Here is a 27,482-nt window from a genome sequence, read left to right as displayed (position 1 = left end):
CTGCATTAAAGTCCACAACATTTGAATGATAAGAAATTTCAGTATTAGACTTAAAGACTGAAATGGAGCTCATATATTGAAACAGATACTTTTATACATGTTCTTTTACAAGCTGCCAGTGTGTTGTAGCTCGGTTATGAGTGTATTAATTCATATTGATGTGTGCAGAGAACACATTTTACAAAACTGTCTTTTCCGAGACAGTTTTGTAAAATGACTTGGTTTGGTATTTATAGTTATGTGTCTACGTAATTCAACATGATTACCGGGAGCATGTGGAAGATTTATGGGGCTCAAATTATACATCGCTTGAAGTGAGCACACTCCCGATCCCCTCAGAGGAGCTCTGAATGATTCACATGCTGAATTAACATGACAAACGGCCTACGAGGGACTACGAGCTACCAAACGACAACACTGCTTTTGTCCTCCTTTGCTATTACCCAGCTTTGCTGGATGACAAAGCGGTGGAGTTGGGGGTGGATATCACCTGCCGGGTTATTCTGTGGTCCTTAACGTGTGTATATGTGTGTGTGTGCTGGTAGGGGGGAGAGACTGGCGATTACAATTATGGGGAGAGAATTAATGTAACAATCAGTTAGTAGTTTTGCTTGGATTATCCACTGGGTTTTATTCATTCACACACACACGATACACTCATAGTAATCCGTGTGTGTGGAGTTGTAAATCTACACAAGTTTTTCACTTTGTGCTCCCGCCCTCCTTCCATTTTCTCTTATCATACTTCAGTCCTCCCGTTATTTTTCCTTTTATTTGTTGCCTAATAAACAAACAATTTCTACCCACATATTTGTTCTGTATTATTCCCCTTGAGTTCTCGTGCTGAATTGGGAGACTAACACACTCTTCGCCACACACACACACACACACACACACACACAGAGGAGATGATTTCCAAATTTAGCCTCACATACCTCCTGCCAAAAGTGTGAGCACCACTGTGACAATTATCCTGCTTCTAGTAGCGGATCTGGCCTAAACCACACACATACACACAAACACACACACACACAGGTCTCAACTCATTTACACCTTCCTCTGAGGTTGCCTCTTGTAGTAGCTTTGTAGCTGTGTCCAATTAGCATACTGTCCAGTGTTATATGAAGTATTCACAATGGAAAACTGCAAAATATGAAAAAGACTAGAATCACTTGAATTCTGAGTGTGGTGTTAATGGATATCATTTTCCCACAAGGCATTGCACAGTAAAAATCTGAGGACCTACTCAGCTAATTAAAATTAAAAAAGAATCATGGTGCATAGGATTTTTTTTTTTGTGTAAGCGTTAAAACCCATTATGTCTATAAATCAGCGCATATACTGTAAGTAAGTGAAATATCTTTAATATCTTCAGCAATTTCATTTGTCTAAGGAAGCCAAGAAAAGACGTCAGTGTATATTGTTTTGATTTTAAATGGCCTCTTGTTTAAGGAAACAGAGGATATGCTTAGGACTGTTTGGCATGTTAACCAAGAAAAGAAGATCAATCACAGGTTGTCACTTTAGATGCATTCTGATGTCTGGAGTGAGCTGTAATCCATCGCAGCTGGATCTGGACACACTCTAGATATGTCTACATACAAGACAAAAAGTCTCGACTGGGCAATACACACACACGATACACACTTGAGAGCCAGAGATTTATGACAGACACGATGTACTAGAGTTTGGAACAGAAACTACTTGACTACAATTTCTTTACACACTATTCTCTCCTTAATTCTTTCTGTATTTTCTGTCTTTGTCCCCGTCTCTCCGTGTGCGTAGAAGCCAGTCTCTACTGTGCTTTTTCTCACATTATGTTCCTCACAGGCTGTACTCGGCCAGTGACCTCCAACTGTTGAGCTCTGTTGTGGTCTGTCACCACCTCGGGCTTTCATGTCTGAGTCTCTCAGCAGTACTCAAAAAAAAAAAAAAAGATACACCCACCCCTCAAACACAGTAGCACTTCTCATCACATCCAAAATTTCACAAGTGGAGTGATTCATGCACATTCACTGTGCAGCCTTTTACAGCTACCTTGAACAGAATTTTTTTTTTTTCCACCGGGCTCCAAAATCACAAGTAAACACCTCACTCTGTGTGTGTGTGTGTGTGTGTGTGTGTGTGTGTGTGTGTGTGTGTGTGTGTGTGTACACATACATACAACAGCGTACATTTTCCTTTACATTTTATTGCGATGAGGTAGTCGCGTTTCACATGGCGTGGCCGGGGCCTTAATGACAGAGTGGGTGAGGAGGCCGCACCCCAAACATTTGGCTCTATTATACACCAGCCCACCACACCAACAACCAATAACTACATCTTAGTGGGTGGTGGAGGGTGGGGCTCAGTGGAGCACTGCCCAGTGGACCGTGCATACACACACACTCTCTCACACACACAGTAACATCTGAATGAACTCACAACAAGCAAATGACATAACCAGAGCTGACCAAAACATTTTGAAGTCATTTTTAGCCCTCGATCTCGGTTAAAACGCCAACATCTGGAATGAATTGTAGCCTCCGAAAGGGGGAAATGAGCAGCATTATGGGTTAGTGAAGAAAGGAGGGAGTTTGAATGTTGTTCGTGTTTTATAGAATCCGCAGTTAGAAATCCAGGTGTGAGAGCAGGGTGTCCCATGCCTCCCTTTTTGTTTTTTTATAAAAATGCTGCTGTTATTCCAGGAAAATATAGAAGTTTGTCCTCCAATCTAAACAATTAATTGTGCTTTCTAACAGGCAGCTTATTGAGAAAAGAAGCATGACAATCTGATTTTAAATAATGGATTCAAACATCAAAGTTTTAAGCAACTCTGGTCTCTCATGACCAGGTTACAGTTTGATTTCAACTTGAGCTACTTCAGAAACTGTGTGATTTATTAGTGACACACTCTTTAAGTAATTACCTGTAGGAGTCTCTGTAGCTCATGGTGTCATGACCTGAGTCCTCCTGGTCCTCCTCGTTCACCTTGAAGCAAACCCTTTTACCACCTTGCTCCACTTTGTCCTGGTCGCAGCCATCCTCGCAGGGGGCCAGAGAGGGTGGCTGACTTGGCTCATAGACCGGAGGCTCCCCACCCTCCCCTTGTGGCTCTGTGGGCTCGGTGATAGACGACAACAGGCTGAAGGAAAAAAGGAGTTTCATTTCAAAAATGTGATCTGAAAACAATGATGCCATTTCTAACTAAATATGAGTAACACTGTTTAAGTCAGGAGTCACTGTAAAAGTGTTACTTACAACAAATTTTTTGCATATAGTGATTTGTGATTTTGAAATATTTTAAAATGTATATATAGCTTTAGAGATATAGAGCATATTATAATGAATTCCTTCAAATAATGTCAAGACAATTTTATACTTACTCTATATTTATATTATAATACACCCCGCATAGACGCCTTCACAATCAAACATACACATCAATTCATTCATTGTCACACCCCTTCCTCGGCACACACACACACACACACACACACACAATATGTGTCTCTTTCTCTTGATGTTATTCTGGCCTCACTCCCTGTTCCTGAACTGGGCCCGGCCCATAAATATTTTGGGCCTGAAGAATGTTCCTTTTGTAAATCCCCAGCTTTAAACAAGGCAAAGGGCAGACAGACAAAGAGAGGCTGACAAACAGCCTCAGGAGGCTGGTGTGGGGATAACAGCTCCTAGCTTTTTATGCAAAGATCTCTAAATGTCACCATGAAGGCTACGAAAATAGTCCACTCACATATAAACACCAGTGGAATGCCAATATTTGATCATAGCAGCAGCTGTAGGAGCTGAAAATATTATCTGAATGGTTATGAGTAAACACTTTTTATTTGATAGATGACACTTGGCATGGGGGTAGAGATAAGAGATAGATGTGGAGTAGGGACAAAGAAATGCCATTCAAAGGTGGAACAATAACATCCATATTTACATTCAAATGAGGTTCAAAGCTATTCAGTTAGACAGGATTATTATGAACTGTTACACTTACACATCTATCTGAGCGACATACTGCTTCATCTCTCTAACAGTGACATCCAGGCGGCTGTACAAGTGAATGTAGGAGTCCTGGGTCTCTGTGTCTTCCTGTTTGAGCAGGAAGCTCAACCCGCCTTCTCCATGGCCGCCCCGTCGACCGTCCGTCAACCCCTCGCTTCCATCCACGGTCACCTCCCCACTGCCATCCGGCTCTTCCCCCTCCAGGCCAGAACAGTTCCAGGAAGGAGATCCCATGCTGGTCACACAATGCTGGGTGTGGGACATGGGGTTCAGTAGTGCTAGAGGAGAGGAGAGAAGAGGAGAGGAGAGAGGAGGAGAGGAGAGGAGAGGAGAGGAGAGGAGAGAAGAGGAGAGAAGAGGAGAGGAGAGGAGAGGAGAGGAGAGGAGAGGAGAGGAGAGAAGAGGAGAGAAGAGGAGAGGAGAGGAGAGAGGAAACAACAAGTTAGCGGAGAGTAATGAAATAGACTTCACTCTCTGACAATTATATCTATCCCAGATGTTCAAAACTATGAAGTAACACTCTTGTCTGTTCTCTATTTGGACTTGATGAAAAACAACTTCTTAAAGGGCACTTATGCAACTGATATGCACAGCAAGAGCAGGATGCAAAACTGTTTACTTGGGTTAAAAGCCAAACTAAGCTGCAATAAGCTGAGACGTCCCAAAACTGCAGACAGATTAAAATCTTGCAAACACTAACATTAAATAGAGAAGGCTTTATGCTTTTTATGTACATTCCACACATTCCTTTTAAAACCTTGGTTATCTATTGAAAAAGGACACTTTTTATCCGCCTAATGTAATATCCCCTATGATCTTCATACTGTTTGTGTTGCAACACTAAATCTAAGGACTTCCACTGGAGAAAACATCATCTCGATTGGTTGTTGGTTTGTTGAACCAGCAGAGCGCGTGCTGAAAAGCACCAGAGGAGAACATGCCGTCAGTACAACTGCTAGGCAGATGTCTGACTGGCAGCTGGTATCCTGGAACAATGCAAGCGATGCTAACTGTCTGCTGTCTAGACAGCTGTATTGCATTTTCATCTTTGGTGAGAGAAGGGAGTTCATCAGAAAGGCCCAAAGACTCTTCATTAATATGAATGAATGTTATAAAGTAGACAGAAGGCAAGACACTTCTCTCTGTATCTACGGATAATGGATTTCTTAATGTTTCGCCCTCTTCTTGAAATGATTCCTCGGCGACTCCGCATTCCACTTCCACTCAATTTGCTCTCCCTTTCCCTCCCCTTTGACCTCTGCAGTAGCAGAATCGCTTGAACGGCACACATTCCTGCGCTGCCTCGAGGCGCCATCTTTGCTGACATCATTCATTCACTTCTCATGTCAATAACGTGAGCATGGCCTGGGGCTAATGGAGTCTTAATGGCAAACCACTCATCTAATTTACTATGGGAATCCTTGTTGAGACCTTATGGCTACTGTAAGAGGCTGGGCTTGGCTTTTCCTTCTCTGTGCTGTGGGATTTAAATGGTCATAGAGGGTAATTAGTCAAAATGATCACTGAGCTGGTGTTAAGTAGGTTAAGCTGTATTATCATGAAGGGGATGGATCTCAGTGAAGCTTAAGCTTAAGCAGTGGATATGTGACAAAGACTGTACTATTGTTCACGTCTTCTCAGATAAAGGTGTGTGTGTGTGTGTGTGTGTGTGTGTGTTTGAGTGTGTCCCCTCTACCTTGGTCAGGATCCAGACCAAACAGGGAGTTCTTGCGCCCAAAGCGGATGCTGAAAGTCCTGCCAGCAGAGGTAGTGCTTTTGGGGTAGGAGACCTGCATCAAGTTGACATGGCAGTTGGTGGGAACAAAGTCCATGCTGCCCAGTGAGTGAGGGCGAACACCGGCCTGCCTAAAGGAGGGCCAAGCCTTGTTCCTCAGTTCCAGGGCAAACTGGGAGCAAAGGGAGAGAAAAGATGCGGAACAGGACACAGATATCATTTACTGAAAGCACAAGCTGCATGACTGACAACTCTAATAATTTTCACTCAACACAGTCACTGTAGCAGAAAATATGATTTAGAGATAATGATAATAGATAGATAATTGTTATTAATAGTCTAACATCAACTTTAATAAAGAGTTCTTGTTGTGTTGAGTGACGGAAAAATACAAATTTAATGTTGTAGACAAGAACTTGTGTCTAACTGCTCATATTATTAAATCTCTTATTAAATGCCAAGCTTTACATGATACAGATGTGCTGTATTCACCATGAGGTGGTTGGTTTAATAACACTTGAATGTGCTTAATAAACACTGACATATGGCTTAAAGGGCAAATATGAATGTATTAAAATAGCCTGCATTTTGACTTCAATAACACCAGAAAGGCAGTATAAGGGCAAGTAAGAATTAGCCAGAAGAAGAGAGATGATACATCTTTTTGGTAAGAATATGACTAATGATGAATGATGATTTTAAGTTTCCTTATTTGTGTTTCAGTGAACTGTTATTCAGTCACAAGTGAATGAAGACTTTTTTCCATTTCACCTGTGTGTTTCAAGAGAGTGTAGAAGTGTGTCTCAGTACCTGCTGATAGCTGCTGATACGCCGTCGGATACTCTCCAGCTTGGTGTCACAGATTTGTCTGAACTCGTACTGAGGCATGGTAACTACTCGGTCGTTCTGGGAGATGAGCTGGCTGCAGTTATGAACAAAGAGGCTGTCATCGCCAGAAAATGCCTCAAGGATCTGTACAGACAAGAAACATTGGTGAGGATGGATCACTCCTACAATAAAAGTTTAGAAACCTGATTTAGTTGATTGCAATCGGAGTAAAAATAGAATTTGTAGCAGCAGCAACCTAGGTCAACTGTGTTTTTTGTCTAACTAAACAGTCAGCTTTCCAATACTAACAAGTGAAGCCATCAGCGGGGCTAAAAAGCTGTTTTCAGATCCTGTCATAATAGTACAAGTTGTACAAATATCAGTGATCCAAATGCTGGTGAGCGGCCAAGTTGGGATGTTCTGTGATACGTGAGATGTTATATTTCAGAGGCTGAGAACATGTAAGCCATGTCAACAACTACTATACAAATACAAAGTGACATAATCCAACATTTAGCTGATAAATGAAGGAAAATATGACGTATACCCTCAAGGTACGTTCTCTCCTCAGCATCGTATTTTCAATTTAGTCATGAGCTTAAAATGATCAAAGTTCACCTCATCTTCCCATAACTACCTTAGCAGTGAGGCTGAAGCAGCCTTTGGGCTCCACCATCTTCTCCAGGACGTGGCACTTGATGCCGGCGGTGCTGACGTATTCATAGACTACACCGTGCTCCAGGTGGACGTTATCTACCGTCAGACTGACCAGAGGCAGATCATTGGAGAGGGAAAGTTTTCCCAGTCTGATGTCTGTGGAGCATAATTTTCTTACATCAGTGCATACACTTTGCATGCATTCATTCATAATTCTGTTTTAGTTTAGCATCAAGAAAGGAGAGAAAAAACAAGTTATGATAGATACAAAAAACTAAATCTGAAATAATTTTGTCCAGAGCTCAAGAGATGTTCTTAAATGTTATTAGCACATCTAAAATTTACTTGTATAACAAAACATCCAAAACTTGGGACAGACATAAAAACATTATAAATCCCTTTAGTAACACACTTGTAAAAGTACACAGTGTACTGCACAACTGTCAAATGTACCAGCACTGTATAAAAAGGTACACTGAATGTTACTCAATGACACCCTACGCCTGTAACTACTGCCTGTATATAGCATGTGTATGTGTAATTTTCAAACGGAGAATTTTCCATATCCAGAGAAAATTACCTACTGCTGAACCCACTTTTTACTGACACAGTGACAAGGACCCATTCAGAGGTCATCTGAAAATAGCAATCTATGTGGAACATAATGTTCTGATGTAATGTTTTGGCAGCAAAAGATTTTCTTATAACATCAAGCCTGCAATCAATCTACAATCACACAAAGAAGCTACAGTTTATATGACAGGATACTCCCAAGAAAAACTAATCCTGTTCCAATAAGTTTCGCTCTAATGACACTGGCATTACATCTGGAACAAAATCATTGTGATTCTTAAAAATACAGCTTTACGCATAAATATTTGAATTGAAGAGAGTGCACATTAAAAGACAGTAACTACAATAAACAATTTCAGAGGATGTAACATTATGTTTCACCTGCTCCATTGGTGCCGTTCTCCTCCTCGTGGTCAGAGCCGTTCTCGTGATAAGGCCTGAAAGACATCTCCTCCTTCTCTCCTGCACCTCTTCCTCTTTGTAGTTCCTCCACATCCTCAAATGCCCGATACACCCATTGACACTGAGGGAAACAGATTAGAGCGGAACAGTAACATTGAGTGACTGTAATGTGCAAAAACTCATAATTGGAATTCAAATGAGGAACTTAAACAGAGAATTTAAAGAGAGGAATCCAAAGTATCTATTGTGCCATGCGGACATGGACACTTTTCACCTGACAGGGCAGTCAGGGCTGACTGCACCGCCCCGACCTCAGCAGTGCAGTCAGCCACATCAACAACATCCTGGTAATTTATATTGCTGTTAAATGAACCGACAAACATTTAGTGGAACATGTCCAACATAAGGCTGCTCAGCTGAGCCTGTTCACTACGTTTAAGCAAAGGGGATTTGCCAGAACAGTAGGCCAGACTAAATACACAACAAAGCACTGTGCTTTTAATACAGTTAGGAGGACATCCCATTCTGTCTGCAGCCCTGCAAAACGCCTGGAGCCATGAACTCCTGCTGTAGGAATGTCAAAACAACCAGAGTTTTAAATTTGACAGTGGCAATGTAGAGTGGAGAGTAAATACTAATATCCAGTCATGACTCTATGTGGAAAAACTCTTCTTGGCGACAGGAATGGATGAAAATTCTGTGGAAAGTTAAGAGTTATTTATTTGTTGCTTTGGGCTACTTTTTCGCTCAGGGCAGCATTGTATCTTGAGCTGAAAAATGTGCAACTCTCACTACAAGGCGCCTGCAGCGACAAAGTGACAGCCAGTAATTTATGTTGGAGATTGCTAGGCCACCCACTGGTGAAGCAACTGAACGCTGATGACACGAAGACACTCCTATTGTACCACTGTGGTATCATACTGAGATGAAAATTTAAAAAGGTCACTGAAATCATTGAAGTTTTTAATATGTTGTTTTCTTCAAACACTAAGTTGCTTTAGCTAATTCTAGCTCTAACTAATGCTGACACTGTTTTATGTACCGTGTCAGAGTAGGAATGTCTGGGTCACCGGGGCTCTCTTGACTGTTAGCTTGTCAAATGTGAATTCTGTAAGCCACATTGTTGAATGATCTGGTTGAATTGACTTCCTAAACTAATACCGATACTAATCATATGTAGCATAAACAGAGCGTTCAAGGAGTACCCTGGTACAGTGAGAGACATAGCAACACACACAGTGACTGTAAGTCACTGAGCACCCTGTATAGAGTGGGATGATGTGGCTTGCTGGGTAATTATAATTTTTAATTAACAAATTGTATTTCTCTTAATACATTCTCAATCAATGCCCAACTTATTCTACAAACCCTGGGCTTATGAAGAAAAAGATTGTGTTTATTTTCATGTGTCCCCTCACCTCTTTGAGAGGCTCCTGGTGTGTGTGTTGCGCAGTGAAGTGCTCCAGGACCTCTTGGTAGTCACTTCGGTTGACGTTGTTGCCGTTGACCTTCAGAATGACCTGGCCGGGCTGAAGACCCGCCCCTGCCGCCTCCCAGCCTGTGGTGTGTCAATAAAGGATCAGAGGTCAAAGGTGAGGAGTCACAGAGAAGCAGAAATACTGTACACAACACATTGAAAACATGAAGTGTAAAGTACAAACAAAAACATGTGCCACTCTTATACAGGGAAAATTCCCCAAAATACTTACATCAAAGTAAATGATTTCATTTTCTATGGATTTTTTTTCCCAATATCTCCTTTTAAACTCAGTTCCCTTATCTACACATAACATCGCCCCTTTTGTCCCTCCAGGAAAATAGAAAATTGCTCGGTTCAGTGCCGCAACACGCTGTCCCAAGCTACTAATGGCTTTACAGCCTGGAAGTCCAATCAACACCTCCATCATCTTCCTCTCTTATCTAAAAATACCAGTGCTGGCATCACTTCCACCCAGGGTGCCAACAATTACCTAAACTCCAAGTCTACTTGACCCACACATGGGTAGCACACGGGGGGACTGATTTAAGAACAGAAAAAAACACTATCGGAGACTCTGAATTTCAGCTGGAAAAAACAGTTCTCCATGCATGAGCTACGAGCCAAAAGTGATACAGAAGACCAGGAAGGAGAGAAAAGGAGGAGTGTGGAGAGGGAGAGGATTGAGAGGGAGAGAAAGCAGAGAAGTCCTCCTGCCACAATAAAGAAAAGTAAAACCATGGATCACATTCTTTGGTTGCACCAACCGATGGCTCCTCTCCTCTCTGTTTTCATGTGTGTCCTCTCCTACTACCGTCTGGTTTACACATTTGGATTCATCCTTTATTCAACTTGTCATAAATCTCTCATCTTTCTATTTCAAGTCTGTCTAGGCGGCACAAACATCTGGTTAGAAGGTTGCAAGGGGACAGGAGGAGGAATGAGAAGGTAGAAAAAAACTGTGGGTGTCTTTTTAGTTACTTATAACACTTTTAGCTGTGATTAAAATGTTTTGTGTGTGTGTGTGTGTGTGTGGTCTGTCATAGGCTACTTTTGAAGATACATTTCAGACTTAGGACCAGTTAACTGGGGACAAAAACTGTGTCCCCAATTTGGAAACAGCTGATTTTTGGGTCAGTGGTTAAGGTTAGGGTAAGTCTCTAAGGAAATGACTGTAAGTCCATGTAATGTCCCCACAAGTGACGATGATCCGATATGTGTGTGTGTGTGTGTGTGCGTTTTAAAAGTAGAGTTAGGTCTATTAGGGGTATGAACCCTGACCGCAGGCTGTCTGGCTGACAGGTGGCCATAAAAACCTAATAGAGGCTCACTAAAAGCAGAATGTAACAGGTGGTTAGAGGCTAGAGTTACCTCATCTTTCCCTTGATTTCACCCAGAATTATTTGTCTTTCTGACACCGTAAACACCTTCAAAGCATTTACTGGCACTGATGCTGAAATAATACGGAAAAACTCTGCAGTGTTGGGGTCATAAGAAAAATATATGTCATTTGTAACTGAATGAAAGAAATGGTAAATTACATCTCCCTGGGAGCTGTAAATTGTTAAACCGCTCAACAGATTACTTTTCCATCACACATATGAAATGACAGCATCATTTTACCTTTGAAAACTATATTGTATAATATATCCTTTCTTGCCAATGATGAGATCTAATGGTCAACTCTTCTACAATTTCTCACCTCTCTTACTAGTAAAAGAGGGTCACAACTGATTTTAAACAAATATTTATATCAATTCAACAAAAAGTTTAGTTTGAGGTTGTATTTGTTGCAGCTTTATTATTACTGAAATTTGAGAAGTAAATTCTTATCCTGCTTGTTATTCCCCGCATGTAATAATGAAATTCATTCACTAACCCTGGAAAAAAAAGTCAGTCAATTGATTCTGTCACTCACCTTTCCTCACAGCATGGACGTGAGGAGGGGCAGAGCCACAGAGTCTGAAGGAGAGGCTGTCTGGGTTGTCAGGGATCTTCACAATCCTGGATGAGAAAAGACCAGTCAGTCCAGTGTACCGTGTGTATGTGTGTGTGTGTGTGTGTGTGTGTGTGTGTGTGTGTGTTTGGGTGCGTGTGATGGTGTGTGTTCCCTCACTCCTTGGCCTTTGTGGCGACCAGCAGCCGCAGGGAGCGCCGCATGCAGAAGGCCTGGCTGATCATGGTTTCCACCTCAGAGAAAGACCTGAGGAACAGCAGGTCCTCGTTGATGGTGTAGATCTTCCTGCCCACCTGCAGACCGGCCATCTGGATGGACAGACGGACAGACAGGAGATGAGATTCTGTTATTTTTAGGTTTCAGCTCCCTCTAAAGCCACCATTCGCACAGTAAGAGTGTCAGGTCGGGATGGCGTTCAATTCATGAATAGCTTCCTGACTTCTATGATTGGTGAACTGCATTATAAGGAGATAATGCTGAGATTAACCAATAACTACATTAGTCTAGATATGTTTAACAGATAATCTTGTAGCCTGTGATGATTCACCTTTTGCCTCTTAAAAGGGGCACCAGTGTCACTGTGTGATTCAAGTGTGATTCAAGCTATTACCTCACTGACTAGTAAATCAAGTCACTGTTCAGTATGTGTGTTTCCATGGAGAAGATCAGAAACAAACCAAAACAAGAAAGAGAAAATCAGTGTGTACCATTCAATATTTTCACAGCCTGTTCAGTCTTGTCATGTATTTGCCAGCATATGAACAGACATTTTATGGAGGGAGGGCATATCGAGATTGGCTACTAGATGTGATTGAGCTGCATGATATTATATACACCTGAGTCTCCTGCATGCTGTCTGTTGGATATGCATGCATTTCTAGAGTAGAGGGGTTTTTTTCTGTTTCCAGCTATGCACATGTGAAAACACAGATGCACTTTATTTACATTTTTCTCATAATGTGGCAGCGATGTTTTTGAGTGTGACCAGTGGGGATTTGAGAAATACAATGGGATCCCTAAAAGCGCATGTTAACATACGGTAACGGCTGCACACACAAATACGCATGCTCGTAAATGATCAAACATCGTGAGCTTTGACAGTCAAATATCAGCATCTAAAATGCTTTTACAATTGAGACACACAGCGCCACGGCCTGCTGCACGTCATTAGTACTGCAGTCATCTTGCACATCTTCAGTCACGTTGTGAGAATAATGCTGCCTCTGTGTGTTCCCTGTGTGAGTCCAGTGTCCTGGGTACAGATCCGGTGGGGTGGCCTTGGCTGAGCCGGGCCCCGACTCTGGATAACGGCCCAGGATAGATGTAGGAACGACTGGGAGGAGCCACAGCCGTCTGAATGTGCATGCAAGGATGTGTGTGTGTGTGTGTGTGTGATAATACTGCATGGGTGCCTGTATGCATGTGACCCTCTGTAATAGTATCATATAGTGAAAGAGCTCTGTGTGTGAGTGTGTGTCTCTCTGCCCTTTTCAGAGCCCCATGGGGATCAGCTGAGCTGTATTCACTGTGCTGGCACACGGGTTGTGTCACAACTAGCAATCCTGTTATTGTGGGGACATGGGGGATGAATAACAGAGTAAGAGGGGCAGAGAGGGAAATGGAGAAAGGAGCAGTGAGGGTTTACTGTGGTGGAAAGCAGGCAGAGGAGAAAAAGAAAGCTTATCCAGAGAATGACTGAGGAGAAGAGCAATGTGGGAAAGAACTGCAATGAGTGAAATAACAGAGAGCGATGAGGAAACTTGAACCACAGGGACACAAGAGAAATGAGGGCAAATTTAAATGGTAGGGAGCAAGACAGTTAAACCCAAAATGTTGAGAAGGTATTAGCCAAAACTATGTCACCTGTCTAACCAAAGCGGGCTTACGTAAGGTGAAATTACACTAAAGAAAGGAAAATAGTTGCACAGTCCATTTTGCGTCAGTGTCATTAAGGTGACAGTGAGTTTTTTGTCAGGGGACAAAAAACATCTGTGGCATGCATGATTTAGAGGCTATTCAAGATGCGTTATTGCAGAGAAACTCGTTAATGATACACATGTTAAATGTTTTATCAGTTATTGGCATTTTAAATGGCTCTGGATGAGAAAAATGGTGTGTGTGTGTGTGTGTATTTTTTGTGGAGGTGATTGGAGTAAGCATGTCTAATGGCTCTACAGCCAATCAGAGTGAAGTGAACAGAGGCAGACTGACAGCAGCCGTCCAAACAGTAGACAGCCATCACCTACTGGAACTAATGCCCTGAGGCGGGAAAGAGATACTGAGTGTGTGTGTGTGTGTGTGTGTGTGTGTGTGTGTGTGTGTGTGTGTGTGTGTGTGTGTGTGTGTGTGTTTGTTTTGACCGTTACCTCAGCATGTGAGCCTCTGGTGACAGATTTCACCACAATGGCCTTGTTTTTCTCCTCAATCTCAAAGCCATAGTCTTCCTCCACAGGGTGAATCTAGCACAGAAAAAAACAAACATCTTATCACTCACACATTTATCTTTCAGTGGTTTCATGTCAAGAGTAAGCGAGTAGACAAACAACTTTCATGACACACATATTCATTTTATTTGCGTCACTATGCCCTGCTCCTATTTCACACACCCTGTGAATATCTTGTAATTTGTACATCTCATACGACTAATCAGAAGTAAACGCCATTCTCTTGCAGTAAAAAGTGATTTAGTTGTATTTGCTGCAATGACCGATTTTTTTTTCGGAGGAATAATTGGAGCTTAATGAAGGTGATATGTGGCTCTTTCTGGGTGGTCTCATATACAAACTATCCACACATTATTGTGGTCTCAATTCTGCAGGTTTGCAATTTGTGATTGTCATCGCGTGTCAGGTGTCTTGCTTCTGATGATGTTCTCTGCTTCTCATATTGTATTCCCCTGTGGCGGGGGGCTTAGTTAAATGCTGTCATCACAAACACATTAGCCGGCTTCCATTAGGTAAGCTGCCGGGGCCATCTTCCTGCTGCACGGCCCTGATAAGATGTGGATCTCTGCTATTACATCAGAGGAGATGGCCGTGGTAAATAAAGAGTTCCTGCACTTCACTTCAATAATAGCCATGAGGGAGGATTAGTTCTGCTAATCAACAAAAAAAAGCCTTTTCCACTTCTTGTGGAAAGCCAGATAGCGTGCATACTTCCCACTGATATTAAAAGGGATGATAGTGATGCCGCTAGGTTTTCCCAAAGATAATGGCCTTAACTAAACAGTTGACTTTCTGTTTCAGCCTCTGGAAACCACAGTCCCCTAGACCCAGAACAGTGTGCCCTGATCTTGTTTTATGTGCCACACCCGTATATACATGAATCAGTTTTACTATTTATGAACAGCTTATATGTTATATAACCCAACCTGAACCAGTTCACTGTATGGGGACAAAAGCACATTCAGTCTATGCTGTTTTTACTGACCAGTAAGGTCGAAACCAACCCAATAAAATGTCGGTAGCTTTGATCCAGTGTGCAGATATGCTCAATTTTTTCCTTTACTGAACAGATTATCTTACACCCGGTCTAAACTTGGATGGGATGTGCACACAACGACATGCATCAGTGATTTGGTGGTGTTAGATGTGTCTCATAATTCTTGAAACTTTCTAAAAAAAAAAAAAAAAAAATCTTGACCTTTTCAAAACCTCAGGAATGTTCCAACAATTATGCAATTGTGCTTACAAAAAAGGTCTAATGACAGCAGATGTTTCAACCAATTTGATTGGAAACGTAGCATCTCGCTTCTCGTTATTCCTTTTAGGGAGTTTCTGCTCTTCACTCAGTTCTCCCAACATCTGTTGTGTCATGTCATGAATGAGGATTGGAGGGTGCCAATGTATCACAGAAGAGGGAACGTTAGTATGCATGCAGTAAGAAGAGCATTTAGGAGGAGTTAAAAATTGAGATACTGTTACATTTCCATTTTAATAAGGCTCTGTGTTTTTAGATAAGGCACCTAGGCAGCATTTTAGTAGAAAACCCCCACACTAGAATCTAAGACTGAAATGAAGTCTTAATTGGTAAGCCATTTTAAACGTTTCATATTAAAGCAGAACAAGAAGCAGGGAATCAAAACTCATCTCACCACACTTTATTTCATGTCTGTGCGCTAAAAGGAAACGTTTCAAACTATCATCAAACGAGGACAAGTGCATATCTGATAGCGACAATCTTCTGCTGTCACCTCTCATAGTTTTATCTGTTGTCTCAGCAGCAGCACAACAGGGACTTCATCTCAGGCATTATAGCTGATTATATTCCACAAGACAACACTCATTAGGATGCATACTGATCAGAGCAAATTCAAAAGGTGTTTATTGTCATCAAAGCATCCCCCACTCCCAGGAGGAGGAGGAGGGTGTTCTGTGTGTATAGTGATGTTAATTACATCGAGCCGTGGAGATCAGACAGAACACACACACAGGACCAAACAAACTGGAGTGAAAGATATAGTAGATGCCAGTATGTCAGTTCAATTAGCTCCCAAATGGTCCTTTAAATCATATGCAATACAATCATTACTGTGTACACACACATGCAGATGCACACATACATACAGCAGATTATTCTGCACACAAGTATGTATGCAGGTATTTGCATGAAAGAGTGACACATGAAAAAGCAGCTTTTTTGCTCTGTTTGGCATCTGTCCAAATTAAGTCATTGTTTCCCAACTGAATAGTGATTTATTTGGAAACACTCTCCAGAGTGGATAGTGCTGGTTTCACAATGTAGTGGATTACAAGATCTTTGTGCCATATTTAGTGTGTTTACTTCAGTGAAACACATTCACGTTCTCTGTTATCATTATCATCCATTTTCTTTTTTTCTCAAAGGAAACAAAAAATATAGAGAGACAGCAACTGGCATTTTGGACAGAATCTGACAATAAGTATCTGTGTATCCAAGTATACATGCGTGAATGAATGTGGAATTTAACGTGTTTATATGTGTTTGTGTGCGTGAGTGCATGTTCCAGCTTACCACCAGAGACTTGGCCAAGATGTTCTCGATGAGTTTGAAGTCGTTGCGCTGGATCTGCTTGCTCTTGGTGCTGGTTCCTTCTATCTCCTCGTCCGCATAGAAACGGAAGAACTGGGAGTCGTCTTTGAACTCGCTCTTCTCCAAGACTGAAGGGGAAAAAAACCCCACACACAACATGTGATGAGAAAGCAGCTTGATATCTATTCAAGAACATTTCAGCACATTTTGATGTACCAAATCAACAAGGCTGACAAGAAAATGCAATTTCTAGTTTAAACTTCATCATTTGCGTGTTGCAAAAATATGTGCATGTTTGCTTGGAGTGAAATACTATTTTGACAACGCAACAATGAGACAAACCGCCCTGGGTTCCATCTTGACTTGCTGAACAAAGAGGGGAAGTCACGCTACAGAAAGGCTTTTATCATTAGCGTTGACCATACATGGGCGCTTGTCAATTAACAATCCAAAATGTGTTTGTGCTCATACTGGCAAAATTGATGGTCTTGTTGGAAAATTGGACCTTGTAAGTGTGTTCCAAGATGACACAAACACTGTTCATCTACTTCAAAGACCTGTAGAGAGTGTTTACCCGACCAGAATCAAAAGAATCTGCCCCTTAATGTGCGGCCATCTTCACACAAACAAGCTAATGGTTAATTAGCTCATTAGCTAATGATGTCAGCAAGAACATCTGGAGCCAAACCACATCTGGGTCGTAGCCATCTCTGGCCGAGGCCAGGAAGACTCTCCAGAGGACACAAGAAACAGTCTGTTGTGTGTGTTTGGGAATCCCACTGTTGGGCTGAGCCTTGCTCCAACACATGGGGCACGTCAAACAGGTGAGGAGCTCATTATGGATGCTTCTCCAGTCACAGCGTTTTTGAGCCTGCACCAAAACACACTACAGTAACTCTGCTGTAGATTTTTTAATGTGTCTCTGATAAGGAGCTAAGCCACTGAAATCAGGCCCTCATTTACAGCATGTGGGCAATCACCATGACAACTCTACTCACTTCAGACACCTTGGCTAAGCAACTGCTTTCATGAATGAAAGATGTTTCCGTTGTCACCCTAATTTTGTCACTTTCTAATTAATTAAAGAAAGTGGTAAACATTCCTGATGGCTGCCAGTTTTCTTTTGCATCCTCTTCATGCACACGGATTTTGGACATATCTGCAACAGGTGCAAATACCTCAGTATGCCTAAAATGACAGGAAATGATATGAACGTCAACATGCACCATTGTACTGAATATGGTTTAACAGCTGGCACTGGCCTCGAGTTTTTGATGGTCACTGTGGCTCAGAGCTCAAACACATTCACAGACGCAAGAAATCAAACAAAGAACTTCTCCTTTTCTCATGTGTGCATGTGTGTAGGTGTTTGAATCTGTGAAGCCACTGTAAAACGGGACTTGTACAGGCAACACTGAGTGCCAAAGGTACCCAGCTGTTCAGAGATTCTGAGAGCATCTGGCATCCTCAGATGAACAAAAGCCTTCAGAAACTGATTACACACGCACACCACACCCACCGACACTGGCCTTACGCCAACTCAAACGAACGTGAGTTATTTCCTCTGAGTCACGGAGGCTGTGGCCATATAATACCTTACACCTCCTATTCAACCGGAGGGAGTGCTACTCCGGAAACTGTTTAAGCCTAATAAAACATACAATAAAACAAACACGTAGTACAAGTACACGTCACTCGCACACTCCGATACACCTGCACGCTGACAGTATCAAAAGGTCAAGAAAACAGTGTCTATCTATCTATCTATTGGACATTTATTCACAGGATCAGTGCCGCACTTAACTGGAGTTTTAAGAAGTACTGGCTAAGTTGTATATTTTAAATTAGATTATTAATGTATAATTAAAATATGATGGACAGATGCAACAATATGGGTAAACATCAAACAAATACTTTACAATTAAAAAGCTACATTTCTGATTGATCTAAGTGCAGTTGGATCTTGCAGGGTTTAACCATTTTTTTATATCAGTTACAACCAAGTAGACACACACTAACAGCAACAGCAACATTTGTTCAGGACAGATGTATAGATAAAAGATGTAAGCAGGTAAGGAGAGATGAAAGGCATATTAGCTTTACTGTGTTATCTGTTATCTACCTCATAACAAAAAAAAAAACAGAGAGGCAGACAAAAAGAGACAGAGTTGAGGAAGAGAGGACACAAACAAAAGACAGAAAAGCAGGAAGAGTTCAAGAGGAACCAGGTGAAGAGCAGCAGATGCGCTGACTACGGACTGGAGAGAGTGACTAGAGGAAGGGTGAGGAGGGCAGACAGGCTGAGAGGAAAGAGGTCATGACCCTGAAGCAGGGCAGAGAAGAGGGAGAGGTAAGAGAGAACAGGTGACTCCTCAAAACAGATGGTGGCGGGAGGTAGGTGTGTATGTGTGTGTGTGTGTGTGTGTGTGTGTCAATTAGGTGAGGTAAAAGTAAAGAAAAAGCCACTAAGCTACTAACTAGGTGCAGAGGCATGTGGTTAAATGAGTGCGAAACACAAACACTAGACATATTTACAGAAAATATTTGTGAGCTTTCAATCATGTGCAAATTTAAAACATTTTATCACTGATGGCGATAAAATGACTCAAGTCAAAAAGCACCTCTGTGCAAGTGTAACCTATCATACTGTCTTGCTCCCTACCATTCTAAGCCAAGTGCACAGTAGTTATAGTGCAATTTATCAATTTAGAGAATCTGTAATAATGACTAGTCAGTCTTCTTACATACTTCACTATGTGCATCAGGAAGTGTTGTCATCATGTTACTTTTCAGTACTTTTTTTTAAGTAGCTCTCATATAATGTACGTGACTGATGAAGATGACCAATTCTCATTTAGGCCTTAACCAGCAGTCATGGTTCAGTGGACTGACCCAGACAGCCATGTAGTTATGCGAAACAGCTCCGGTTAGGGTACACTGCTAATGCTGTTTACGTTTAACACGCTGGACTGGAACCAAAGCCGCTCCGTTACAGTGTGGTCAGTGAGGATACTGAGACTTGACTGGAATGGATATGCAAATATACGATTCCCCTTTTTCAACCTATGACAGAAGCGTGACAGGAGAGGCTAGTATTACATTTTTACGGTTAGAGAGAATGACTGTCTGAGGGGAAAAATGTACGATGAGGTAATCGAGCAGCACAGAGAAGAGTGTCCCAGGGTAATAGTGAGAGAATGAACGAGTCACACAATAACAGCATTAATTAAATTTACACCAGAGCTGTTGCAAAAGAGGACATTGTAAATAATTAGAGACAGATAAGAGACATCATAACATGCATGTCATGTCAAAGTGTCTGAGCTCCTTTTATCCTGTGCTGAATAAGAGTGTAATCTAAACTGAACTGAAGTCATAAATCCTAGTCAGTTTGTGTATGTGTGTTTATCCGTGCTTCATGTACGTAAGTGTGAGCAACAATTTAACTGACCGTGGTGCATGAAGCCATTGTTGCAGAGCCCCACACCCAGCATCACAGCGTCCTCTCGGGTCGAGCAGTCTCCCTGGGAAACCAAATCAATGACACACAGTTACAATGCCTGTTTACACCTTCACACACACAGCAGACTGCAGCACCGCCGGCCTTATCTGTCTGTTCACTGGATTGAAGATGGTGATATGTGAGCAGCACGTTTTAATAAATGTGTGAAAGAAAGGCAGTGACACACTAGGAGACTGATTCTACATGTCCCAGTCTAAATGAGTAAAAGTTACATTCAAATGAGAGCTACTGAGTTACTTTAATAAACAGACGATGATTAATTGCTCCTTAAAAAAGGAAGAGAGCGCAGCTTTTAAATGGACTACAAATGACTATGATAAGTGAATAAGTAGAATTTAAAAAGTGAAATATTTTCATTTCTACATTTATTCATTATTTACTGAGATAGTGCACTGTCACCAATGTCTCCGTTAGCTAGAAAACAGCTGCTACCTCTTTCCAGTATTCTGAAAGTTGTGAAACACAGGGTGTTGCACTTTGTTCTTGTTTTAAGGAAATTCAAAATTGTAGCTGTAACAGTCCCTGACTGTGCTCTTAATGGTCAGTCATTGATGACAAATATCCAAATCATTTTAAGCCAAATTTGACTGAACCATTTTTTAAGTGGCTGCTTTCATTTGAAGAAGACTGCAAAATATACAATTCATATAATTTCAGTCATAATGTTCAGCAAAAGTGAATTACAAAGAAAATACTCAAACAGTTCAATTACACAACTACAGTAATGAGAGTACATGTCATCTGCTGAACCCTTGGTGACTTGCGTAGTTTTTTGCGTGTTTGGATTAAGTGAAAGTATAACAGACATGATTTTACCTGTGAGAGGAGCCAGTCCACAAGTTTGCTAGCAGGCACCACAGATTTAAAGGTTTTCAGATGGTGGTCTCTGTCCCTAAAGGAGTAACAAGAGATTTCACAAAATTTATTTTTGCAGCACATCGCAGATGGAAAGGAAAAAGAGATTTCACTGTCAGTGGTTTCACATATAAGAAGTATGATAACAAAACCTCTTTGCGGTTTACTGCATCAATGCAAAACAGCGTCCGCTTGTGTTATGCTGAATTTCTTAAGTGAACTCTCTGAATTCCAAAAAGTTCCTCATTAGTGATCATAAAACATATTTTTTTCTGATGTTGCCATGACAACATCCACGTCAATAAAATAATGTATGTGCAGGTAATGCAGTCTGCAGTTTTGCTGTTTACATTCATTGCCCTTTAATTTCCTGACCACTTCGGTTTTTGTGAGATCGCACAAACAACCACAAGGACCACTCTTCTCAACATGTAAACATGTCAAACAGGAAATGCTTGAGAGGACGTGTGGTTGGCTCTACAAGAAGTCTGGTATCTTGTATTTTCTTTAACGTCTCAATTTTGTGAGTAATTTATGGTCTTTATCAGGAGCTCCCTTACTGTAAACTGCCACATCAGAATGAAAAACAAGACAGTGTGCTTTGAGAGCACACATTGACTCAAAGTGCACTGACCTTTAGTGCAGACAATGCTTTGAGACACCATGAAAAGTGAACAAGCATCATTTGCTGATCAATCTATTTCTTTTCTCTATTTATATCTATATCTATCTATTCTATCACCTCACATTATTATTCTTATTGATTAAGTTTTAATGATATGAAACCAACAGGCGCATTATCACTCAACAAAGTTTAATATAATAGAGGGACAGTTTATGATTATTTATGACTCATAAACTGCAATACATACATCACTCATACATGATAATTAATAGTTGCAGCTTACAATGCCAATTTAGTGACAGATTAAAAAAGCCAGGCCATATTACATAATATCTGGCTGGCAGGCAGAGGGATTGCCTTTGTATGTTAATAGGATTTGTCCCCAGACCAAAAGCTCTTTGTTTGCACCGATGGCAACCCCAGGCACTTCAATCAGCGGGTGAGTGATGGAGGGAGAGATAGAGAGATGAATGGGAAAGAGTATGAAAGGAAGGGCTGCGGCAGACAGAGAGTGTGTGCGTGTGCGTGTGTGTGTGTGTGTGTGTGTGTGTTTGAGAGGGAGGCAATGTGTGTTTCTTCTGCTTTTCTATAAATTTGTTTCTGACTCTTAGACCTTCAGATCAAAAACAATATTGTAATATAGAAAACTTAAAGGTGAAACCAACCCCAATTTAACCTCTAGTTTTAGGTCTTGAGTCAAGAATTAAGATGTAAATTATATGCATATGTGAGGAAGAAAGTGTTTATATGTGTAAGACATTGTGAACGGATGAGAGAGCGTAAAGGGGAAAGAGAAAGTTACTGATGCATATAAAAAGTCACTAAAATAAATTCAACTAACCCCCATCACTGCAAAGACTAAAAGACAAATGCTCACAATAAATGGCTCTCCTTAATCCTTTAAAAGCTGCCACATATAAACCTCCAGTTATGAAAACCTGGCATCTTCAACCTGAACTGAATCTTCAGCACATGAACCTACAGCAGCTCAAGTCTGCCTCGGAGTCCAAGTTGGAGAGGAAGGAGGTTTGAGGGTTGTCATTCCTGGCAATGCTACTGTTTGTTCAGGCATTACTGAAAGGGTGACGTGGGCCGAATGTGAACCCTTCATGAATATGCATTCATGCACCTGGAGAAGGGGGGACATTAGCATAAGGGGGAGAAGGAGGAGAGGAGAAGGAGAGAGGAGGAAAAAGGGCAGGTACTTACTTGATGACAGGCGTGTGGAGGCTGTGAAGACGGCAGTACAGCCTGACGCCCTGAAAGAGGGAAAAAAAAAAAGAGGGAGCCGCTGAGTCATAGAGCATACACACCTTAGGTAAACAAGTGCACGCATGGCTACGGGACAAGAGATTTAGATGTCGATTGTGAAAAGAGTTACCCTGAGGATATCATTTTAGGATTGAAATTTCATTCCACAGTCTCTAACTGACAACAAACATAACTACATTAAACTGTTTTTAATGTTTTTGTTTGGTTTTGTTTTGTTTTTCAGATTTAGTTTCTGATTGAGCTTTCTATGGGAAGAGATTAGTGCCTCCAGGATTAGTGACCAGGCACTGAGGGTTTATGTAAATATTTTTGAATAAATGTATTTAAAATGCAATTTGAGAGTATTTTGATACAAATTGTTCAAACCACCAATTCGAGTAAATGTTTAATGTGTTGCTGATGTGAAAAGTGCAGAAATGAGACAACAATAAAGCTTTGAAATTTATATTTTCAGCAGAGTTAAGTTACCTTAGACATGATATCCTCCATCTCACTGCGGGCCTTGTAGGTGCCATCGTCATAGCGGAAGCGGTACAACACCTGCTCATTCTTGAACTGGTGCTTGTCTGACACTGAAATGTCACCAAAAGGAGGAAATGTCACCTCGGCTGGAGATCAGGCTGATCAAACTTTTTTTGAGCATGCAAATTATTGTTTTTTTTGTATTCAACCGCAGGCTACTAAGTCAAATGTTCTTCACACAAGTAAAGTAAGGACATTTAAAAAAAAGAGATGAGAAGCAAGAAACAAATGTTTGGAGAAAATGCTGCAGTTGTAAATTCATGTCTGCACTGAGTAAGCCGTGACATTCAAATATTTAACATTGCAGACAGCTGCCAATTTACAGAAAAATCTTCCAAACAGCATTAAAAACCGCGGAAACGTCCAAAATAAGTTTTTATTTATAATCAATCCAACACAGAAAATGGAAGATGACTAATATGTACACAAACAGATGCCTGTTGGAGAAGCTCACGGTGAAATCTGCCAAACAGAGGCACTTTGGTTCCACCACAACAAGTTGGCATGGGCTCAAACAAGCTGCTGGTTTTCTCAGTCTAGACTTAATATGCCCTCATAAAACCAAAGGAATGCACCGCAAAATCAGCCATTGTGAAGTGTCAAATGTGGGATTCAAAGTACATAAAATGATAGTTGAATTATTATGGGAGCAAAGATGTCATATTTGCTAACATTCAAGTATGAACTGGTGGTGTGTTTTAGTGGCTCAAACATGTACGGCTGGTTGCACTGGATAAAGTTTGTATTCTGTACTGTAAAATGACTAAAAAGGATGACTATCTGTCTTTTTACTCTCTGTCTCTTCACAACGACACACGGACAGCTCCAATCTGCCACTCTGTCACATTACCTCTCTGTGTCTGATTTCCTTTCACTACTAACTGGTGACACCTACACTGTGCCTGCAGGGCCCGCGTCTCTCCAGTTTGCCCACAAAGCCTGATTGCTATCCCACAGAGCCCTGCATGTCATCATTGTATCTCTCTGTGGTCGTAGGCAACTGTGAGGGAGGATTTCAGGGGATTTTCCACAGGTATTAAGGAATATGAGCGTCGGGTCTCAGCAAATTTCCCTGAGAGGGTGGTGTGCATAAATCGTGACATTGGTTTACAAGAGCCCCTTCAGCAAAACTCTGGACAACTGTGTTCATACATTATTTATAGCTGTTTGTGTGCGTCTTTTATTTCTTGCTGCATAGTTAAGGTTATTGGACTTGTGAATGTCACACTTAGGACTAAATCATGGAAGGGGAAATCATGCGAGATATATTACCAGAATTATTATTGATAATATCTTTGAATCATGGTGGTTTCTACCCTAAAATGTGTGGTCCAACAGTAAGTCACGGATACATTCATAACATGAATGAGTCAAACAATTATAGAAGAAAAATGTGAATCAGATGAAAAAAGAAGCAGGCTAACAAGCCAAGAAACAAGAGAATGAGATGACTAAACAAAGTGAAAAACAGTATAAAAAACATGACAGACGGCTGCAAAGTGCATCAAATATATGAGTAAAAATGATAAAGCAAGAGACGGTGGCAGGAGTTTAAGAAACAGAGAATAATTCAGATAAAGAATAATGTAAAGAGAGCAAGAGACAAAAATAAAGGATTTTGTTTCGTCTCACCATGGTGAATGATGCCATTTTCCAGTAAGGCTTGTCCCAAGTTGACGCCTTCGTCAGGTTTACTGATCTCTCCGCTCTCGATCAGCCATGACACAAACTCACTGAGGACATAAGACAGAGAAGCATATGATGAGGCCTGGTTTCTTTAAGTGGTTATCTGTTCGCTGATTTGTTTTGTTTTTTTCAAATTGAAATCTCCATCTTTCCTGTAGAGGTCCTTGCTGTGGTGGTTTAAGCACAGAATTTCACAGAGTGCGGGTGCCACTATGCCATTATCTTTTTCCTTGGAGTTCTGTTGATAAAGCTGGTATTTCTAAATGCATGACTATTTTCTTTCATGTTCATTCATCTTCTCTCCTCCCATGCTAATGCTAAATACTCAGACCATATCACACTCATAAAAAACATGCAATACTTTCCTTGTTCTGAGAAATCCACTCTCGAAAGCAACATTTAGAACATCAGATAATAAAAAAACATATATGACGAAATGTTTTTCTGATTTTCCACCTCATTTTAATGAACTAATCATAGCGGTGTCACATCTATAACCTGATGACACCGATGCATATGAGAGATAGGTTTTCCATTCGGCTGAAAACTGTTTCCATTATTCAATATGACTTGGTTCAGAGGTCATTATGGCTTCACTTTTTGATAAGTTGTCAAAGTGTACAGGAATAGTCCAGAGTCCACAACTGTTTGCTTTAGCAACGTAGCATCACTAGCCAGGGTGGTAAAGACTCAACAGTATTAGTGCTGCAATTTCCCTCCAGCGCCAACAGAAACTAAGTCGATGCACAGAGCCTAACTGTTTTCTATTAGTTTTTGTTGGATTCTGTTGCCCAAGCCGAAGCAGAAAAAGAGATGGTGTGTGTGTGACAACAAGGGGATTGAAAAATTCTTACACCATTAACTGTAAGAAACAAATGATGTAAAGAAGAAGGGGCAGGTGATGGTTGAATGTTTAGCCCAATGCTTTGTTTTGTGTATATGATAAGCACTGCAATGCATTACCGGCTGTGGTATTGATTGTTAAATGGCGCTAGTGTACTAATGGAAGCTAGTCAGAAGAGTTAATATGAGAATGCCAGAATATTCCCAACTGCAACAGAAGTACATATCAGTTGTTTGTTTACTACTTTTTAACAGTCCATGCAATCTGTAGAGTGTTTACGTAGTATGTCTTGCAAGCAGATACTATTGCTTTCACTGGGCCCACGCAATACAGCCTGTGAAATATGTCCATTCTGAGGCTGAGCTGGCCTTGATGTTCACTTCTGAAAGCATTGTGCAACATGCTGACACTGTCACGAGACTCTTAGAGCAGAAAGCTATTTATTCTGTCACTATAAAAGACTACTTAGACCACACACACACACACACACACACTGCATATATGTATTTGTAGAATTGTTTCTTTCAAGTTTATCCTTTTCTCTTATGCTACAAATATCCCTAAGACCTACTTTGATACTTTATATGCATTAACCATCCAAATTTTAGCACTTCGGCTCCGCTCCCTTCTTTTCACACCCAGTGTGAACTGAACAAATGTTTGAAGGAGAAAATTACATTCTTCTCCTTCTTCGTCTTTCATGCTGCTGAGCGAAATCGCTTCTCCAGATAATGATGAGCGGTGAATCGGAGGCAGCTAATGGGTGTGTGTCCATGCCAGCCTGTGAATCATTCTGAAGTATGTGTGTGTGAAAAAAATGCACTTAGGTGTGAATTTGCTTTCAGGCAGTCATGTAACAGATGTATGTAGGGTATGAGTCTGATCGCTTTGCATGCACAAATGTCAAGCATGTGAGGGTGTGTGTGTACGTGTGTGTGTGTGTGTATGATTATGTAGAACTGCAGACACCTTGAGCCATCTGCCACTAGTCCTTTTTGTCTGCCTGCAGCACTAAAGGAATATTTTATCATAATTAATAAGAGTTTTTCTTGTGACCTGCCAGGTGCCTGCTATAACCTGTATGTGCTGTATGGGTGTGCGTGTGTGTGTGTGGGTGTGGGTGTGTGTGTGTGTGTGTGGAGGGAGGTCAGTCCCAACAGGCTTTTTCACTTTTTCTTAGTCTGGGAGAGAACATGTTTGCATGCCTGCATAATTAGTGTGTTCATTGTCTGTATGTGAATGGTCATGTCAAAGCTAGTGGCTGTTAATTGACATTGACAGAGGGCTTAAGTGAATGTGAGGGGATGATGTGTGTGTGTGTGTGGATGTTATGTAAGAGTCAGGTTAATTTTGGATACAGAGCTGTAACGGAAATTAATATGATGGGCAGGAATCGTGTGTGTGCGAGTGTGTGTGTGTGTGTGCAAGGAACAGAAAGAGAGAGAGACACACACAAACATAGAGAGAGTCTTCAGCCACACATTGAAAGGTGGAAGACAAGATTAATGTGAAAATAT

General features: G+C 41.1%; 1 protein-coding gene across 4 annotated transcripts in view; it reads right to left on the bottom strand.

Moving 5' to 3' along the window:
* The window catches only part of prex1 (phosphatidylinositol-3,4,5-trisphosphate-dependent Rac exchange factor 1), an 81,382-nt gene that overhangs the window by 12,627 nt on the left and 41,273 nt on the right, over positions 1–27,482 (bottom strand). For all 4 annotated transcript variants that reach the window (XM_042408828.1, XM_042408826.1, XM_042408825.1 and 1 more), the window contains exons 11-26: positions 25,068–25,168; positions 23,382–23,485; positions 22,851–22,900; positions 20,978–21,053; positions 20,090–20,162; positions 16,621–16,766; positions 13,995–14,087; positions 11,788–11,936; positions 11,590–11,675; positions 9,613–9,752; positions 8,174–8,315; positions 7,200–7,375; positions 6,545–6,706; positions 5,696–5,906; positions 3,992–4,277; positions 2,912–3,127 (exon numbers count right to left, since the gene is read on the bottom strand). In XM_042408828.1, coding sequence (XP_042264762.1) covers positions 2,912–3,127; positions 3,992–4,277; positions 5,696–5,906; positions 6,545–6,706; positions 7,200–7,375; positions 8,174–8,315; positions 9,613–9,752; positions 11,590–11,675; positions 11,788–11,936; positions 13,995–14,087; positions 16,621–16,766; positions 20,090–20,162; positions 20,978–21,053; positions 22,851–22,900; positions 23,382–23,485; positions 25,068–25,168 — 2,211 coding nt within the window. The remainder of the gene's footprint in view (positions 1–2,911; positions 3,128–3,991; positions 4,278–5,695; positions 5,907–6,544; positions 6,707–7,199; positions 7,376–8,173; positions 8,316–9,612; positions 9,753–11,589; positions 11,676–11,787; positions 11,937–13,994; positions 14,088–16,620; positions 16,767–20,089; positions 20,163–20,977; positions 21,054–22,850; positions 22,901–23,381; positions 23,486–25,067; positions 25,169–27,482) is intronic.

This window comes from Thunnus maccoyii, chromosome 4 (genome assembly GCF_910596095.1).
Source record: "Thunnus maccoyii chromosome 4, fThuMac1.1, whole genome shotgun sequence".
Lineage (NCBI taxonomy): Eukaryota > Metazoa > Chordata > Actinopteri > Scombriformes > Scombridae > Thunnus > Thunnus maccoyii.
This window is presented reverse-complemented; position numbering and strand designations above follow the sequence as displayed.